The sequence below is a fragment of the Schistocerca nitens genome, chromosome 2 (assembly GCF_023898315.1).
Source record: "Schistocerca nitens isolate TAMUIC-IGC-003100 chromosome 2, iqSchNite1.1, whole genome shotgun sequence".
Lineage (NCBI taxonomy): Eukaryota > Metazoa > Arthropoda > Insecta > Orthoptera > Acrididae > Schistocerca > Schistocerca nitens.
This window is the reverse complement of record NC_064615.1, coordinates 1,183,523,044-1,183,544,500: the sequence shown is the minus strand read 5'-3', so window position 1 is coordinate 1,183,544,500 and position 21,457 is coordinate 1,183,523,044. Positions and strand designations below refer to the sequence as shown.

Here is a 21,457-nt window from a genome sequence, read left to right as displayed (position 1 = left end):
AGCCATAGCGTACGGATCTCCATGCCGGCTCGTTCACAGGAGCTCAGTCCGTCAGTTCACCTGATGATGGCGACATGTATGATCGCCGAAATATTGTGCTCGTTGGACACTATAGACCGGCAGCACACCCATGGATATTTTGATTGTTCTATGTTGTTCTCTCAGTTTTTGATTCAGGTTTCATTTACTTACTACTGGCAATTCTTTTGGTTCGGTGCTTTCTTTTCCTCTCTTTTGCATTTCTGGATGGTGTTTGGCTTTCCGTATCCATACGAATCTTTTCGCCAAATTACTGTTTTCTCTGAAATTGTCTAGGGTATTACTACAAAATGACTACAGCATACATTCAGTCAACTCACTTGTGGGGTGGTTGCGGTAAGTAGTAGGAATATAAAATGGAATGAAGATGTAGGCTCAGTCACAGATAAGGCAGATAAAACACTTCAAACCATTGGCAGGATAATGAGAAAATGCAGTCAGCTTACAATGGAAACTGCTAGAAAATCATTTGTACATCCCATTTTAAAATACTGCACGTGCATGTGGGATCTGTACCACATTAAGACTAAATAAATATACTGAATGTATACAAAGAACGGCAGCAAGAATGTTAAAGGTTTATATGAACCATGGCAGAGCATCACAGAAGTGCAGAAAAACCTGATAATTGAAAAGAACTGGAGGTCACTTCTTACCTCCAGGAGGTGAAATTTCAGTACTTGCTTATAGACAGTTATAGAAGTACATAGACTGTCCTCGCTTTCAGTACTGTGGTAACAGCTCCTTCCTTGTGGAGGATAGAGAAATGAGCTGGAGAAGATTAATTCACATTCACAACTCATGATGCGAGGGTCTGATCTGTCCTTTATTACTGATTGAGGATTGTTCGATAGCATCACCTACGAACAAATCTGTGGTACAGCCATGGGCACCTGCATGACAATACCCTATGCAACCTTTTCATGGGCAATCCAAAGGCATTCCAGAATCTAAAATCCTCACCTAGATAAGACTCACTGATGACAGTTTCCTGATGTGGACTAAAAGCATAAAAAATGGGGTGAGGTTCAGGACACCCAAGCAACATTCCTCCAGAACCTCAATACCTCATCCTCTCTTTGCATCATGTGGTCCTCCTCAGTCTAATGAACCACTGTCCTCAATGTCGACGTCCACAGAACAGATGATGCCATCAGTACCTCTCCCCTCATATAATCATCCCATCTGCAATGATGAACAGCTCTTCTCCAAGTATGCCATTAATCTCACTGAGGCTTTCACAGAGCAACATTATCTCCACCACAGAGTGCAAAACCACATTTCACATGTCTTGTCTCTCCAGTCATGTACCATCCCACACATGCTCATTGTCCAGCCACAAAGCAGAACCTTCACTTCCTCTCATCATGCCCTCCCCACCCTTGGCTGCTTACACTACCCACATAACATCCAGAGCTTGGTCCACAGCCATAGTGAAACTCCTGGGTGGTTTCACTCCACTGTCAGCTCTTAAAATATTGTTTATTCCAACTGCAATTTTGACACTTCTCAAGCATTCAGATGCCAATCAGTCACCAAATAAATATGCTATGGTCACAAAATTAACAAAGCATTTAAAACAAAAATTTAAAGTTACTTATGTTGGATATTGCAACCCACTCAACAAAATTAAATTCTGACATGTGGGAACATAGTTTCCAGCAGTAAAACAAAATAAATGTGGTGGTATAAATCTATCCACCGTTCCATACTCCATGTGAGCATAAGTGCAAAAGTTGATAAAATAACTACAAACAGTTGATACAATAGTAAAAATAACATCCACTATAAACATTAAAGTCAAAATCTCACGTAGGCAACAGACGTGGCGCACGGGTCACAATGGTGGCAAAGCAACAAAGGTGCAGACGTATCTACATCTGCAGCTACATCTACATGACTACTCTGCAATTCACATTTAAGTGCTCGGCAGAGGGTTCGTCGAACCACAATCATACTATCTCTCTACCATTCCACTCCCGAACGGCGCGCGGGAAAAACGAACACCTAAACCTTTCTGTTCGAGCTCTGATTTCTCTTATTTTATTTTGATGATCATTCCTACCTATGTAGGTTGGGCTCAACAAAATATTTTTGCATTAGGAAAAGAAAGTTGGCGACTGAAATTTCGTAAATAGACCTCGCCGCGACGAAAAACATCTTTGCTGTAATGACTTCCATCCCAATTCGCGTATCATATCTGCCACACTCTCTCCCCTAATACGTGATAATACAAAATGAGCTGCCCTTTTTTGCACCCTTTTGATGTCCTCCGTCAATCCCAACTGGTAAGGATCCCACACCGCGCAGCAATATTCTAACAGAGGACGAACGAGTGTAGTGTAAGCTGTGCCTTTAGTGGACTTGTTGCATCTTCTAAGTGTCCTGCCAATGAAACGCAACCATTGGCTCGCCTTCCCCACAATATTATCTATGTGGTCTTTCCAACTGAAGTTGTTCATAATTTTAACACCCAGGTACTTAGTTGAATTGACAGCCTTGAGAATTGTACTATTTATCGAGTAATCGAATTACAATGGATTTCTTTTGGAACTCATGTGGATCACCTCACACTTTTCCTTATTTAGCGTCAACTGCCACCTGCCACACCATACAGCAATCTTTTCTAAATCGCTTTGCAACTGATACTGGTCTTCGGATGACCTTACTAAACGGTAAATTACAGCATCATCTGCGAATAACCTAACAGAACTGCTCAGATTGTCACCCAGGTCATTTATATAGATCAGGAACAGCAGAGGCCCCAGGACGCTTCCCTGGGGAACACCTGATATCACTTCAGTTTTACTCGATGATTTGTTGTCTATTACTACGAACTGCAACCTTCCTCACAGGAAATCACGAATCCAGTCGCACAACTGAGACGATACCCCATAGGCCCGCAGATTGATTAGAAGTTGCTTGTGAGGAATGGTGTCAAAAGCTTTCCGGAAATCTAGAAATACGGAATCAACTTCAGATCCCCTGTCAATAGCGGCCATTACTTCGTGCGAATAAAGAGCTAGCTGTGTTGCACAAGAACGATATTTTCTGAAACCATGCTGATTACGTATCAATAGATCATTTCCTTCGAGGTGATTCATAATGTTTGAATACAGTATATGCTCCAAAACCCTACTGCAAACCGACGTCAATGATGTAGGTCTGTAGTTAGATGGATTACTCCTACAACCCTTCTTAAACACTGGTGCGACCTGCACAATTTTCCAATCTGTAGGTACAGATCTATCGGTGAGCGAGCGGTTGTATATGAGTGCTAAGTAGGGAGCTATTGTATCAGCGTAATCTGAAAGGAACCTAATTGGTATACAATCTGGACCTGAAGACTTGCCCGTATCAAGCGAATTGAGTTGCTTCGCAACCCCTAAGGAATCTACTTCTAAGAAACTCATGCTAGCAGCTTTTCGTGTTTCAAATTCTGGAATATTCCATTCATCTTCCCTCTTGAAGCAATTTCGGAAAACTGCGTTCAATAACTCCGCTTTAGCGACACAGTCGTCGGTAACAGTACCATCGGCACTGCGCAGCGAAGGTATTGACTGCGTCTTGCCGCTTGTGTACTTTACATACAACGAGAATTTCTTCAGATTTTCTACCAAATTTCGAGACAATGTTTTGTTGTGGAACCTATTAAAGGCATCTCGCATTGAAGTCCGTGCCAAATTTCGCACGTCTGTAAATTTTAGCCAATCTTCGGTATTTCACGTTCTTCTGAACTTCGCATGCTTTTTCCATTGCCTTTTTCGTATGAAGAGTGTGAGCCTGACAGCTCAAAGAATGTTGAGTCAGTATCATGTGGTTTGTAAAATGTGTACACAGAAAGGACAAAATTGAAGTATGTATTAAAGAAAAACTTAATCGCCAAACAATACCAAGAATGTAAATTAAAAGTATGAAATACCTAAATACATAAGTACAAGTATAATAACTAATACATTAAATGGTAAAACTATGTGACGTGCTTAGTCAGAGGAAATGACATCTTTGAACGCAAACACAACCTGTCTGGGAATACTTTACATAAATTCTAAGGTACACATACATAAAATAGGCACATACAGAAAAATGTGCTGTGACGAGCGAAGCAACTGGTGACAAATGTGAGTGTTCTCATTTACAGAAACCGGACATTAAGACTAAGCAGAATGGTCATTTATATTACATAAATATGAAGCCATGCGCAGCTGACAGGTCAATAAACATATTGAGAAATAATGAAGTAACATAAAATCACCAGCCCTACAGACCTGTTGAAAAATATATGTCAATAAGCATTAGATAAACGACGTGATAAGAAAGGAATCAGTTCCAGGACAGATTCTGAAAATGTGAAATAAACCTGTGTGATTGTTGTTTGGCAGGTAAATTGACATGAAGACTTTTGATGAAAACTGTAACACAAGATTTGAAGGAATGAAGAATGGCCTTAGAACTTGTTCATAGTAATCTCATGGGACCTACTGCTGTTTCAAGTTTTGTAGGCAACAGACATTTAATGAGTATCATGGACAATGATAGAATGTACATATTCATGCATTTCTTAAGAAATAAGGATTAATTGCTTCCAGAATTCAAGAAATGGAAAATTCAAATGGAAAAACAACATCGGAGTACACTTGCAGAGAATTCATATGGACAATGGTCTAGAATTCTGTTCATGCAAAGTCACAGTTCTGTAAATAAGAAGGAATTTGGAATAAAAAAACAATGACATACACAACAAATCAAAATGGGACAGCTAAATGCCTCAGCAAAATATGACAATACATCAGAAGGAATTTGGAATAAAAAAAAACAATGACATACACACCAAATGAAAATTGGACAATTAAATGCCCCTGCAGAATATGACAGATACAATATACAAATGAAATTTCTAAGGTGTTTTTTCTCATATTTGTGTACACCTTGACTCATATCACATCCCTGAAGGTTGTTATTTTTTATGGGATCTACGGAACAGAATGTATAAAGGCATGAGATGACAGTACATCACTGAGCTCTAATGAGGAGAACACAGCAACTACCATAGCCCAATTTCTCAGAAACTTTTCTCAGTGGAAGAGGGATGAAAATAAGCTTATCTGTAAATATATGACTGTTTTTGAGAAAATAGGGCTTAAGGTTTCCAAAGTACTTTATGTGCCTTTTAGTGAGTAAACAGTCCAACTGAAGTGACAGCATGATGGCTAGCATCATGGCTTCAAACTTTTGTGCCCCATGTTTGAAACCCGATTATAATTATAATTTTTATTTTTATTTTTCATTTATGTATCCATGTCCATAGAAGATAACTACACAAATGTTTTCCAATGTAATTTAAATGGCATTGTCCTTATTTATCTACTATTTGCATGTCTGCTGAATGAATTATTCAAAAAAGAATAAACAATAAATGAATGGAAACATTATTTGCAATTGTGTTTGATGAAATTCCTGTAGTACACTACTGGCCATTAAAATTGCTACACCACAAAGATGATGTGCTACAGACGCGAAACTTAACCAACAGGAAGAAGATGCTGTGATATGCAAATGATTAGCTTTTCAGAGCATTCACACCAGGTTGGCGCCGGTGGCAACACCTACAACATGCTGACGTGAGGAAAGTTTCCAATCGATTTCTCATACACAAACAGCAGTTGACCGGCAATGCCTGATGAAACATTGTTGTTATGCCTCGTGTAAGGAGGAGAAATGCATACCATCACGTTTCCGACTTTGATAAAGGTCAGATTGTAGCCTATTGCGATTGTGGTTTATCGTATCGCGACATTGCTGCTGGCATTGGTTGAGATGCAATGACTGTTGGCAGAATATGGAATCAGTGGGTTCAGGAGGGTAATACGGAACACCGTGCTGGATCCCAATGGTCTCGTATCACTAGCAGTCGAGATGACAGCATCTTATCCGCATGGCTGTAACGGATCATGCAGCCACGTCTCGATCCCTGAGTCAACAGATGGGGACGTTTGCAAGACAACAACCATCTGCACGAACAGTATGGATGACGTTTGCAGCAGCAATGACTATCATCTCGGATACCATGGCTGCGGTTACCCTTGACGCTGCATCACAGACAGGAACGCCTGCGATGGTGTACTCAACGACAAACCTGGGTGCACGAATGGCAAAACATCATTTTTTCGGATGAATCCAAGTTCTGTTTACAGTATCATGATGGTCGCACCCGTGTTTGGCGACATCACGGTGAACGCACATTGGAAGCGTGTATTCGTCATCGCCATACTGTCGTATCACCCGGCGTGATGGTATGGGGTGCCATTTGTTACACGTCTCGGTCACCTCTTGTTCGCATTGATGGCACTTTGAATAGTGGACACTACATTTCAGATGTGTTACGACCCGTGTCTCTACCCTTCATTAGATCCCTGCGAAACCCTACATTTCAGCAGGATAATGCACGAACCAATGTTGCAGGTCCTGTACAGGCTTTTCTGGATACAGAAAATGTTCGACTGCTGCCCTGGCCAGCACATTCTCCAGATCTCTCACCAATTGAAAACGTCTGGTCAATGGTGGCTGAGCAACTGGCTCATCACAACACGCCAGTCACTACTCTTGATGCACTGTGGTATCGTGTTGAAGCTGCATGGGCAGCTGTATCTGTACACGCCATCCAAGCTCTGTTTGACTCAATGCCCAGGCGTATCAAGGCCGTTATTACGGCCAGAGGCAGTTGTTCTGGGTACTGATTTCTCAGGATCTATGCACCCAAATTGCGTGAAAATGTGATCACATTTAAGTTCTAGTATAATATATTTGTCCAAGGAATACCCGTTTATCATCTGCATTTCTTCTTGGTGTAGCAATTTTAATGGCCAGTAGTGTATATCTCGATTCATAATCAGTTGCAAGTGTCATTTTTCTGAAATGTGATCCATTTGCCAATGAGTTAAATCTTCAGCAATGTTAAGGACGTTTCTTTCCAGAGTGAGCTTTATACAAAGAAATGTTGCTGCACAAACTTGCCTTCGCACCATACTCATAGTGTTCAGAATTTCTATGTTTAAAATGTTTCTATGACTGGTATCATCCAAAGGTATGCACCAAATCTTCCTGAAGAATAAACATTACAATAAAATGTAACAATTAAGAGCTGATGTAAGAATGAAATTTAGGAATATGAGAATTTAAAAGGAATGTTACCCCTGAAGAAAAAAAAAAAAAAAAAACCATACACACACACGTATTATATAATAAATGTATGACACTTATTCAGTTGCGTTGAACTTACCACACACTTAAAGGCATCTGAATTATGTCAAAAACTTCTGAGAAACAGTTAATTATCTACGGATAAGCCGAGAAACGTGTCACCATATTTTGGCTCCTATTCCACTGAGTGAAGTTTCTGGGCAACTGGGTTATGGCACTTGTCATGTTATCTTTGTAAGACCTCATTTAACTCCCTTGTGTCATTGTGGTCTGTATGAACTGTTCGTATTGATTTTCCTCTTTCAGTAAGGGGAAAGGTTTCCATTGATTAATGATCTGTATGAACTGCTCTTATTGATTTTCCTCTTTCAGTAAGGGGAAAGCTTAATGATCCAATAGAAACTCTACAAAAGAATGTTGAAGATTAGATGGGTGGATCACATAACTAATGAGGAGGTATTGAATAGAATTGGGGGAGAAGATAAATTTGTGGCACAACTTGACTAGAAGAAAGGATCGGTTGGTAGGACATGTTCTGAAGTATCAAGGGATAACCAGTTCAGCATTGTAGGGCAGCGTGGAGGGTACAAATTGTAGAGGGAGACCAAGAGAGAAATACACTAAGCAGAGTCAGAAGGATGTAGGTTGCAGTAGGTACTGGGAGATGAAGAAGCTTGCACAGGATAGAGTGGCATGGAGAGCTGCATCAAACCAATCTCTGGACTGAAGGCCACAAAACAACAGCAGGTACTAAGTAATTTTATTTCCAGTGCTTTGGTTTGGTTAAGACTGCCATGTACAAGAAGACTGGATTAATTTTATTTTTAGTTTGAGATAAATAGCCAAGGGCTAAAAGTTTCTCCACAGTATCCCACTTTATTCATTGCCAGAAGATAAAATAAAATCTACAACCAAATAATTTCCATGTCATCTGGTTCTTATTCTCTTCACAACAGTGGCTGGTAAAGTTGCACCAACTTGTTTTCTAGAGTTGTTTATAATTTTACACTGCATGTTGTCAAACTGACACTTTGTGTGGAAATTAGATTGCAACCTCAGTACTAGAAAATTTAGAGTTATTCATCCTGATGTGTTACAAGATCATGTAACTGCTTTGTTATTCCATTTGAGGGAGCACTGTTAAAGGTATCTCTAGCCATTTTTCTAAATTGTAACTTTCAAAGAGGGGGAATCAGTTTGTCTTGGTTTAATTACCTAATGGTGGGATATTTGCCAACTTACTGTGTGGTTCAGATATCCAGATCCAGAGAAACAGCAAACAGAAACATAACTATAATGACATAACTAACATAACATAAGACATGAAATATAAAACAAAGTCCACAAGCATGCTATTAACATTGTAAGTACTACTGATACCTCTCAGACGTGTCAGTAACACTGGTATGGAAATGTTTACACATAATAACACAAGCTGACTGTATCTCTTTTCCAAGATTCATTTGTTTGAGGAACATCTTAGCAACTTTTTCTAGTGCATCCTCTGGCCAAGCAGTAAACCTGGGAAAAAAAACAACAACATAAGTAATGACTGTAGCTTACAGCACTGTCTGGAACTGCAGAAACAACCGAACATACCCTGGTGAGGACACTTAGGTACACTTAAACAGAGTAATGTCTGTAATTATCAGTAGCAGTTATCCAGGTACAGTATAATATTAATATAATAATAATAATAATAATAATAATAATAATATAATAACTATAATGATTTTCTATATTACTCTAGACATAAAGGACCATTTCTGTAAATCACGGGAAATGATTATGGTGATGCAGCCATATAATTGTTATTTCTTAATGATGTGCATAGCCAAACAAAATGGTCAACACCACCTACAACAATGTGGCACGGATTCCATACGACCAATGATGAGATACTGAGGAACAATTTGGCATTCTTCCATAGGCAAATTTTCCAGATCTGAAAAATCTGTGGGAAGTGCTGATCTAGTTGAGATATGTCTTTCAAGTACATCTGACATATGTGCAACTAGGTTTAACTCAAATGAGCCCGTTGGCCGCGGAGCACGTTACCCATCAATGCTCCACTGATGTCGAACACAGTACATAAGAAACTGTTTCTTTTATTTAATAAAATTGCAGCCAAATAACCATATATAGTTACTTTGCTTAACATTTTACATTTACATTTATATTTTACATTTTTGCATATTCATTTATCGATTTCACTCTTTTACTGCACAGTTCTAAGAAACTGTTTTCTAAGCACATATAACATCCAAAACTCTTTGACATGAGAGCTTATAATGGAACCCACAATTGTAATTGAAGATACCTTTTATTAGACTCAACAGAAATTCATTCTAATAACAATAAATCACAGTAGGTTTTTGGGGTGGCTTCAGGATAATTAGGAGTTGCAACTAAAATCTAATTGTTCTTATAATTTTTACATTAGTATGAGAGTGAGAGCCAAAAGCTTAATGGCATTTTTTAATTTATTTTTTATTTGGCTCTGATCTGCACCACTGTAAATCAAGGAATGTGGGAAGTTCTTACAGGTAATGGTATAATGAAGCCATTTTTCCCCTACAAGAAAAATGAAAATTTCTTACACATAGTATTATACTGTGTGTTAAGAAAGTTGTTGTGCACTAGACTATGAGCTATGGATGAAGGTTACATTGGAAGTATAAAGTTGCAGAACAGATACATGACTGTGTTTAATTTATTCTACATTGCATAACATTTAGATGTTTGGCTTAATGATGAAAGCTATTGAATGTGATGAGTAGTGTTTACATGTTCAATTTGTTTATAAATTATTGTAATTTCAACTTAGTTATGTATTTTTCTTGATAAACATGTGTTTCAACAAGCCAATAAAGACACAGATTTTGTGCAGGAGGCACTTGTTGAAAAATTCCTGGAAACATCTGTATCTCATTGTAACATTGTTGGTTGACTTACTTTAATTTCAAGAGACAGGCTATTTTAGATGCTGAGCAAACTGGAAGACCTCCTAAATTAAATGAACAGCAATTGTTGGATATTTCTGACTGTATGCAACAGACCTCAGCAAAATCATTGTGCAGGGAAAAAATATCAGGTGTGCAACCACACATAAAGCAGTCAGGCAAATATTGAAACTGTTCCCATATAAATTGAACTGAAAGATGCAGATGATGAAAAGTGAATCTGTTACTGCAAATGGTTTATGCCTTTGACTGAGATAATACCATTGATATTCCTGATGTCACTCTATATACAGACAATGTCTGATCCCACCTCAATGGTCATGTTCACATACAAAATACATGATTATGGTCAACTGAGAATTTTCGTGCTGTACTTTAAATGCTATTCCATGATCATACAACTGGAGTGTGCGTGGAGTATCGGACTTTTATTTTTTGAAGAAAACATGAACAGTGTACTTTACTGTTTAATGATAAATAATTTCATTGGCCAATTGAAGCAAGACAAGATACGCTACTCATGGTTTCAGCAAGATGACACTACTGCACACACAGCTAAAAACACTGTGTGTCACCTGGATGAGTTTTCTGAGGAACGTGTCATCTTGAAAAACCTATGGAGCCCTCCCTCACTGAACATTACTCCACCAGACTTTGTCTTTGGGCAGTAGCAAAATCTGTAGCATAACACAATGCCCCACATACACTTTAGAGACATAAAAATTTAAATAACTCCATAGGTGAGAAGTATATCACAATCAGACCTGCAGAAAGTGTTTTCCAATAAAATTAAGTGGGTTCAGACTTGTATAGACAACCATGGATGTCATTTTCAACATATGTTGTAAGCACACAGCATCTTTCCAAACACCTTGCATTAGGCAGCTTTCTTACTTCCTCTTCATTCTTGGGACTGTAAACTTTGTTTTAATAGGGGAAACATGTGGGGTCAGTGTAGATAACTGTGTAGTCAGGTTTCAAAAATATAATAAAGCTTACTTTTCATACGAATTTATTTATATCTCCCCCCCCCCCCCCCCCCTCCACCACCCCTCTCCTGTGTGTGTATGTGTGTGTGTTTTTTTTACAAGGATGTTAGCATTTATTATACAATTATTATTACTAGTAGTAGTGCAAATGGATCTTGCTGTGATACAAGTTTCTGAATTACTAATTCCTATCCTTTTAGACATTACAATAACAGAAATTCTTCTATGGAATAGGGAGTGGTCATCATGTTCCTTTTGAACTGCAGTGGATTATGTACAAAAAATGTCATGAGAAAAAAAATCTACTGTGAAGCAGTAGTCAGAATCCCAAGGTTATTAAAAAGACGTCCGCAAGATGGTGAGCACCACATATTATCCTTTGACCATATTTTTCAGCAATGAAGACTTTCTTTCTTAAAGATGAGTTGCCCCAGAACTTTATTCCATATCACATTATTGCATGACAACATGCAAAATATGTGAACTCACTGATTTGTCTCTCCCCAAGATTTGCAGTGATTCTAATTATGACAGTAGCTGAACTAAATTGTTTTAGGGATTCCAAAATATGCTTTTCCAGTTTAAAATCTCATCTATATGGACACCTAAGAATTCTGAAGTTACCACCCGTTTATTACAATTTTAGGAACACTGTTTACCATTTCTTCTGTCTCTGTATGTATGCTTGGATTTGTTGCAATACTAATCTCATATTCAAATGCCACTAATACTGCATGTTGCATATTAAATGGAAGATCATATACATGTGTACATATATGAGGAACTATAGCGGACCTAAGACTCCATCATGGGGAACCCCACATGTGATTTCTCTCCAGTCAGAATAATGTCCATGAACTGCATTGGTTGAGCAACTAATAATAGCTTTTTGCATTCCTTTGTTTAGATATGACATTATCCATTGGTTGGCTATACCATCAATCCCATAAAACTTCAATTTATCTAGGAGAATATTGTTAATTACACAGTCAAATGCCTTAGATAGGTTATCTGGTGCTCGCAAAATTTGTTGTGTGAACATGTAAATGGTATCCTCAGTACAACAACTGTTCTAAAATACAAACTGTGATTTGCTGAGGGTATTATTGTTGCTAGAATACATCACCTTCTCAAGAATTTTGTAAAATGATGTCAATAGTGACACAGGTCAGTAGTTACTGACATGTTTCCTGTCACCTTTCTTAGAGAGGTTTCTAACAATGGCATAGTTCAGTCTCTCTGAAAAAATGCCATGCGTTGGTGATGCATTACATATTTCTCCTATGTCAAACAACCAGAAAAATTATTGTTAAGAAATTAAAATATGAGTCTTTTGTGAATATGTTTTGTCCAGTCAACGCTTCACAACCTTAGACTTCTGAAATGAGTTCTTTCAGGAGCAACAAGTTTGGCATGTCTTAATATCAAACGGTAATTCAGTTTCAAAACAGACTATAAGAGAATTGTGTATATTGTTAAGAATCTATTATGTAAGTGTCATTAGGACTGGATACAAAAGCTTTTAAGCTTTGAAAATGCAATTTGGAGAAAAAAAAGAGCCACACCTCTGTCTGTCTCTCTCTCTCTCTCTCTCTCTCTCTCTCTCTCTCTCTCTCTCTCTCTCTCTCACACACACACACACACACACACACACACACACACACACACACACACAATATTTTTTTGAAGCAATTAATCAGTGATCATCAAGAGATATAAGAAGTAAAAAGGCAGAAGATGCCATTGCAGATGTAGAAAACTGGCTAGAACACTGGTTCATTATAAATTAATTCAACCAATTAACTATAAAGAGGGTCACTATCTACTTGTTAAAACTGACATGAAATCTATGACAGTAAAGGATGAAATGAAGAAATGCCATCATTACTACATGGGACCATTTTGTATTGCAAGAATTTGTCGTCCAAAGTCTGTAGGAGAGGGAAGTTTGAATAAAGAGAAGCATTTTCATCATATGGGCACTATATGTTTCATGATGTAAGTATTGTCTCTATGTAATACTACTGTGGGTTTTTTTTCTGTTTGTTCATGAGGTGGCGTGTTGAAACCATCTACATCACCATTATATCAGCACGACAGGAAAGGGATGTTAGCACACACTCCACTTGACTTGACCTGTGTGACCCCATCAACCTATCATGCCATGCTGTTCTATCCTGTGCGAACAACTTCATCTCCAAATAACTATGGCAGCCTGCATCTGTATGAATTTCCTTACTCTATTCATCTCTCTACAGTTAATTGCCCCCCCCCCTTTCCCCTCCATACATCCATCCATTACCAAACTCACAGCTTACTCATATCTCAAGATGTGTCTTATCAACTTATCCCCACTTTTACTTGAGTTGTGCCATAAATTTCTTATTTCCCCATTTCAATTCAATATCTCCTCATGGTTAGTTACTCAATCTACTCATCCGATCTTCACCTTTCTTCTGTAATACCACATTCCAGAAGCTTCTTATCTGAATTTCTTTACAGTCCATGTTTCACTTCTGTACAACACAACATTACAAACAAATGTCTTCAGTAGAGATTTTCTAAAACTTAAATTTATATCAGATGGAAACTAATTCCTCTTTTTCCAGAAATGCTTTTCTTATTAATATCAGTCTCCACATTATATCCTCTCCACTTTGGCCACCATCAGTGCTGCATAGGATCTTAATACAGCAGATTATCGACTTTAAAGTAAAAGAGTGTGGTGTAAGAAGTATGGATACAAAAAACTTCTGAGGTGTTTCTGTACAATAGTCCCCTATTCGGATCTCCGAGCGGGGACTACTCAGGAGGGTGTCATTATCAGGAGAAAGAAAAGTGGCATTCTATGGATCGGAGCGTGGAATGTCAGATCCCTTAATCGGACAGTTAGGTTAGAAAATTTAAAAATGGAAATGGATTGGTCAAAGTTAGATATAGTGGGAATTAGTGAAGTTCGGTGGCAGGAGGAACAAGACTTCTGGTCAGCTGAATACAGGGTTATAAACACAAAATCAAACAGGGGTAATGCAGGAGTAGGTTTAATAATGAATAGGAAAATAGGAATGCCGGTAAGCTACTACAAACAGCATAGTGAACGCATTATTGTGGCCAAGACAGACACGAAGCCCACGCCTACCACAGCAGCACAAGTTTATATGCCAACTAGCTCTGCAGATGACGAACAGATTGATGAAATGAAACTTCCTGGCAGATTAAAACTGTGTGCCAGACTGAGACTTGAACTCGGAACCTCTGCCTTTCATGGGCAAGTGATGGTAGAGCACTTGCCCATGAAAGGCTAAGGTCCTGAGTTCGAGTCTCGGTCTGGCACACAGTTTTAATCTGCCAGGAAGTTTCATACCAGCACACACTCCACTGAAGAGTGAAAATCTCATTCTGGAAACATCCCTCATCTAACTGAAAATCTGAGGAGGAGAAAACATATACTTAGGAAGTTATATTCTGTTGTTTTAAAAAGGTCATCAACAGTATGTCAATTACATATTCAGTACAGTGTATTATATTTATGGTGTTCTAAGAAAAACTGCAAATATATTTTTGTGATTTTATGTCTCTCCTCTCCATCAGGTCAATGATTTTAAATTCTGTGTAATGAGACAACAAACTTCTGTTCTATTTGTATCGTAGACTAAGACTGGAAGACAGTGCATTTCATTTAGAAACATTTTATACGTACATTCAGGTACAGTAATTGTAGAGAGTTTCAGGGAGAGCAATAGGGATGAAATAGTCAAGGTAGCAGACGATCAAGTAGGTAAAAGGACGACGCTAGTATAAATTCTTGGGTATCAAAAGAAATATTGAATTTAATTTTTGAAAGGAGAAAATATAAAAATCCAGTAAATGAAGCAGGCAGAAAGGAATACAAATGTCTCAAAAATGAGATAGACAAGAAGTTTAAAATGGCTAAGCAGGGATGGCCAGAGGACAAATGTAAGGATGTAGAGGCATATCTCACCAGGGGTAAGATAGATATTGCCTACAGGAAAATAAAAGAGACCTTTGGAGAAAAGAGAACCACTTGTATGAATATCAAGAGCTCAGATGGAAACAAAGTTCTAAGCAGAGAAGGGAAAGCAGAAAGGTGGAAGGAGTATATAGATGGTCTATACAAGGGCAATTTACTTGAGAACAATATTATGGAAATGGAAGAGGATGTAGATGAAGATGAAATGGGAGATATAATACTGCGTGAAGAGTTTGACAGAGCACTGAAAGACCTAAGTTGAAACAAGGCCGCAGGAGTAGACAGCATTCCATTAGAAATACTGATAGCCTTGGGAGAGCCAGCCCTGAAAAAACTCTATCATCTGCTGAGCAAGATGTATGAGACTGGCGGAATATCCTCAGACTTCAAGAAGAATATAATAATTCCAATCCCAAAGAAAGCAGTTGTCAGATGTGAAAATTACTGAACTATCAGTTTAATAAGTCACAGCTGCAAAATATTAACATGAATTCTTTACAGATGAATGGAAAAACTAGTAGAAGCCAACCTCGGGGAAGATCAGTTTGGATTCTGTAGAAATGTTGGAACGCGTGAGGCAATATTGACCCTACGACTTATCTTAGAAGACAGATTAAGGAAAGGCAAACCTACGTCTCTAGCATTTGTAGACATAGAGAAAGATACTGGCAGAAGTAAAGCTGTGAGTACCGGGCGTGAGTCGTGCTTCGGTAGCTCAGTTGGTAGAGCACTTGCCCGCGAAAGGCAAAGGTCCAGAGTTCGAGTCTCGGTCGGGCACACAGTTTTAATCTACCAGGAAGTTTCATATCAGCGCACACTCCGCTGCAGAGTGAAAATTTCATTCTGGAAACATCCCCCAGGCTGTGGCTAAGCCATGTCTCCGCTATATCCTTTCTTTCAGGAGTGCTAGTTCTGCAAGTTTCGCAGGAGAGCTTCTGTAAAGTTTGGAAGGTAGGAGACGAGATACTGGCAGAAGTAAAGCTGTGAGTACCGGGCGTGAGTCGTGCTTCGGTAGCTCAGTTGGTAGAGCACTTGCCCGCGAAAGGCAAAGGTCCCGAGTTCGAGTCTCGGTCGGGCACACAGTTTTAATCTACCAGGAAGTTTCATAGAGAAAGGTTTTGACAATGTTGACTTGAATACTCTCTTTCAAATTCTGAAGGTGGCAGGGGTAAAATACAGGGAGCGAAAGGCTATTTACAGTTTGTACAGAAACCAGATGGCAGTTATATGAGTCAAAGGGCATGAAAGGGAAGCAATGGTTCAGAAGGGAGTGAGACAGGGTTGTAGCATATCCCTGATGTTATTCAATCTCTATATTGAGCAATCAGTAAAGGAAACAAAGGAAAAATTTGGAGTAGGAATTAAAATCCATGGAGAAGAAATGACATTGTAATTCTGTCAGAGACAGCAAAGGACCTGGAAGAGCAGTTGAACGGAATGCACAGTGTCTTGAAAGAAGGATATAATATGAACATCAACAAAAGCAAAATGAGGGTAATGGAATGTAGTCGAATTAAGTCGGGTGATGCTGAGGGAATTAGATTAGGAGATGAGACACTTGAAGTAGTAATTGAGTTTTGCTATTTGGGGAGAAAATAACTGATGATGGTCAAAGTAGAGAGGATATAAAATCCAGACTGGCTACAGCAAGGAAAACGTTTCTGAAGAAGAGAAATTTTTTAACATCAAATATAAATTTAAGTGTCAGGAAGTTGTTTCTAAAAGTATTTGTACGGAGTGTAGCCATGTATGGAAGTGAAACATGGACAATAAATAGTCTGGACAAGAAGAGAATAGAAGCCTTTGAAATGTGGTGCTACAGAAGAATGCTGAAGATTAAATGGGTAGATCACATAAATAATGAGAAGGTACTGATTAGAATTGGTGAGAAGAGGAGTTTGTGGCACAACGTGACAAGAAGAAGGGACCAGTTGGTAGGACATGTTCTGAGGCATCAATGGATCACCAATTTAGTACTGGAGGGCAGCGTGGAGGGTAAAAATCATAGAGGGAGGCCAAGAGATGAATACGCTACGCAGATTCAGAAGCATGTAGGCTGCAGTACGTACTGGGAGATGAAGCAACTTGCACAGGATAGAGTAGCATGGAGAGCTGCATCAAACCAGTCTCTGGACTGAAGACCACAACAACAACAACAACATGGGCACAATAATTAGTAACTGACTACATTCAATTTGTCTGCTGCATTTTCGACTTAGTAAAGATGTTTTTGGATAATAATTACCTTTTGTGTCTCTTCTTCATTCACTGTAAACTAAGCATAACTTTCTACAAAATTTTTACTTAGGGATTATTGCTATTTTTTGAGATTCTACATTAGTACATTTACTATGTGCATAATTTTTTTTTATTTTTTTTATTTTTATTTTATTTTTTGTGATGGGTGTTATTCCACTGTCTTGCTGTCTCAAGATATTGTTTCTTTTCTTACATAAGGGGGCATTTTTCTGTTTGATTTCACACTAACACTTTCAGTACCCCTAAACTATAAAGTTATTTTTTTAATGTCATTTTCAGTCAGATGATGTGTATGGATCCAATCTCCTAACATGTCATAAAGACTGTCTGTCTTTTGAATTCTGCATTAGTTCATTCTCTCCTCAGGCTGCACAGATCACGATGTATGAATAATTATGTCGCACAGTTCGTTAACCTACGGTCATTGTTAAAACGTTGCATTTGGCAGTGGTAGTGTGGCCAGAAAGCGTGGACTGATGACGAATGACACGGCATCACATAGTGATCGGTGATAACTCATGGCTCTGTACCATCCTGGATGACCATCATCAGTGAGTATGGTGGCAAGCTGGGAAGAGGTCCAGTTCTTCCACCATTATGGAGAGGCACAGTGATCTTATCTCTGTGTCACGGAGTGGGGAGCTGTAGGGTATGGCTTCAAGCAATTAAGGGAACTCTGATGGCACAACGGTACATCACGGACACACTGCATCCTCACAAGTTACCTCCCACATGACAGTATCACGGTGCCATTTTTCAACAGGAAAGTGCTTGTCCACGTATGGCACTTGTGTCTACAAACTGTCTGTGTGACATCGACGTGCTTCGAGAGCCAGCAAGAATCCCACACCTGTCCCTGACAGAATATGTGTGGGACCATCTCGGATGTCGATTCTGTTCCACTGCCAGCTTGCCTCAGAAAGAGATAAAACTTTATGACACCCTTCCCAACTGAATGAGTGCCTGTATCCAGACCAGAGTGGGCTCATACTGTCAAGTTCTTTGCAATATGAGTTGAATTTCTAATCAATAACATAATATCAAAGACTGTCAAAACCCATGTAGTTTCATTTCATTTCCTCTTCCCCTTCTGGGAGCATCACTTTTTTTATCAGGTAGTGCAGCCCATCAAAAATATTGTCACATTCTCCCAAGTACCTTGCACAAAGAGATGCAGCTAGAACCGTACCATCCAATTCCTATTCAGTTTCTTCTGGTATTTTGCACACACAAGGAATACAGAACCTGTGGCTGTGTTGGACAAGAGTCAGGAAATGTTTCATTTATACATGCTCGTAGACGTTAACATCAAAGTGGGACGGTACACCATTCTATTAAAATTACATCCTCTACTAAACAATAATAGATATGTGAACCACTCCTGAAATAAAGTTGTATTAGTTGATACTCTCATGAGACATGGTCATATGTAGCACTGTGCCTGTGAGTGAGAAGGTTTGCACACTCCCAAGACACAAAGGGCCATGCCAAAGGTAGCGTAGTAACTGGCAGTGACACTCGAGCCAGACGAGCCTCAGCAGAGGAGTCACGTGAAGTGCATCTCACAACACTACATCTTCCTTTATCCTACCCTGCTTCCTACTAATAGAGATTGTCAATATAGGTACCAAATACATACAGGGGAGATAAAACTACAAACCAAATCTTCGAACTGGCATTATTTGGCCACATGCCTACTAAGGAGGAGCTTCAGAGAGCTGTCGCATGGATTAAATGCAGGAAATGCTCTACTAGAGACAATGTTCGTACCAAATTTATGAAACTGACTCCGCTCTCCCCATTGTTCTACTACATTTTATTGACTATTGAGCCGGGGGTACTGTGGGGTAGGATACACACATTACCAACATAGTCCTTCTATGCAAAGGTAAAGGAGATCACAATGGTTGCAATTGCTATCGTGGAATTTCACTGCTGGGTGTTGTTGGAAAAATGTTTGCCCATGTGGTGCTGGGCAGACTGGAGAAAATTGCCGGGCATGTGTATCCTGAGTCTCAGTGTAGGTTTCAAGCCCAGTGATCTACTCCTGATATGATCTTCACACTGTGACAGATTCAAGAAAAATGCATCCTACAAAACTCCTGAAGATGATCGGGGCTTTTCATGATGATATGGAGGGTGCTGTTATATTTAGAACAAACACATCACATCCTTTTCTTGAGCAAAGAGGAGTTCATCAAGGCTGTGTGCTGGGCCCTACCTCGTTTGGTTTATTCTTCACGTTACTTCTCAAGGTTCGATTCAATGAAACAAACATTGCCATCCATCTATATACCAGTGCCAACAGGAAACCTTACATCATCTCATTACTCAGATCCAAGTGATATTGTGAGGATGTATTTGAAGGTTACCTTTTATTTGCCAGTGATGCCGCACTCACAGCACACACTCAAGATGATGTTCAAACATTTGTGGACAAATGTTACTCTGCATGCGAGCTCTTCTCCATGTCTCTGGAAGTAAAGATGACTGTGATCATGGCGCAAGGATACACAGATATCCCTGCCATAAAATCTGAAGGCTTGTTGTTGAATGTTATTGACAAATTTTGCTACCTCGGTTCGCTATTGACAGAAGACTTTCTCTAGACGGTGAAATAAATGCACGAATTGGCAAAGCAGTGAACACTTTCAGGAAGCCCCGCACAAGAGTATGGGACAGCAAACACATTATAGTGACCTCAAAAATGCTCATCTATCAAGCATGCATGCTGAGCACATTCTTCTATGGTGCTGAGACCTGGACATCATATGCCAAACAAGAACGAGAGGTCAACACCTTTCACCTGTGGTGGAGCTTCCTAAACATTCATGGAAGGACCACATGAGAAATGATATAATGTAACATATTATTTTTATTATTATTATTATTATTATTTATGAATTCTCCCAATAACGGAAGACATTAAGCAAATGACATTAAGCAAATGACAATCAACTTTTTTTCTGGTTCTTCTTGTTGCTCCAATAGATCTTCATTCTTTTTGAGAAGGCTTGCTTTCGCTCTTCTGACCACTTCGGTCTGTACTGTTTTTGTTTTGGTTGCTCTGGTAAAACTTTCCACTTCTCTACTTTGTGCTTAAAAGTATCTCTGTCTGAAATATCGGTTGCTGTTATATCCGCGTTGGTGAGGTCTTTTCTAACTTCGATCATCCAAGGTGTTGAAGCTTTAAGTGAGGTTACGTAATTTATTAGCTTTCTGGTCAAACGGTTTTCTGGTAATCTGCTAAGATGACCAAAGAATTTCAGTCGCCTTTTCTTAAAATCAATTTCTATGTTTGAAAACTTTTCTGTTGTTTTGATTGTTTGCAGTCTGTAGCCATCTTTAGTCTGTCTCGCTCCTAAAATTTTCCTAATGATTTTTCTCTCTTCTTTTTTGATGTCTTCGAGTTCTCGCTTTCTGTTCAGTACTAGTGTTTCACTTGCATAGAGGACTGTTGGTTTTATGACGGTATTGTAATGCCGAATTTTAGTTTGTCTTGACAAGGATTTCTTGTTGTAGAGGTTGTGGACTAACCAGAATGCTTTTTTGACTTTTTGTAAACGATTTTGCTGTGATACTATTTCTTGGCCTGTTGGTTCAATGTATTCTCCGAGGTACTTAAAATACGGGATTCTATTGATTTTGCCATATTTTGTTTTTAAGCTTGCAATTTCTACTTTTGAACATAGGAATTCAGTTTTTTCAAATGAGATTTGTAGCCCAACTTTCTCAGCACATTCTTTGAGTGTGTCAATCTGTTTAATGGCGGTCTGCTCATCCTCCGCTAGTATTGCTAGATCATCTGCAAAAGCGAGGTATGGAATGTAAAGATTGTTTTTGGAAAAGCCAAGTGAAATTGGTTTCCAACACTCATTTTTCCGTAGTTGTTTCTCCCATTCCTCCATAACTTTGTCAAGAACGATGTTGAACAAAAGAGGAGAGAGTCCATCGCCTTGTCTCACACCTGTCTGAATGCCGAAGGGCTCCGAAATTTCTCCCATGAATTTTATTTT

The 21,457-nt window shown here is 38.9% G+C and overlaps 1 protein-coding gene across 1 annotated transcript in view; it reads right to left on the bottom strand.

Annotated features, from left to right (window-relative positions):
• LOC126235648 (dynein axonemal heavy chain 3) overlaps nt 1–21,457 on the bottom strand; it is a 1,245,905-nt gene that overhangs the window by 502,160 nt on the left and 722,288 nt on the right. Inside the window, exon 40 of the mRNA XM_049944362.1 lies at nt 8,620–8,760. Within this exon, the coding sequence (XP_049800319.1) occupies nt 8,620–8,760 (141 nt within the window). The remainder of the gene's footprint in view (nt 1–8,619; nt 8,761–21,457) is intronic.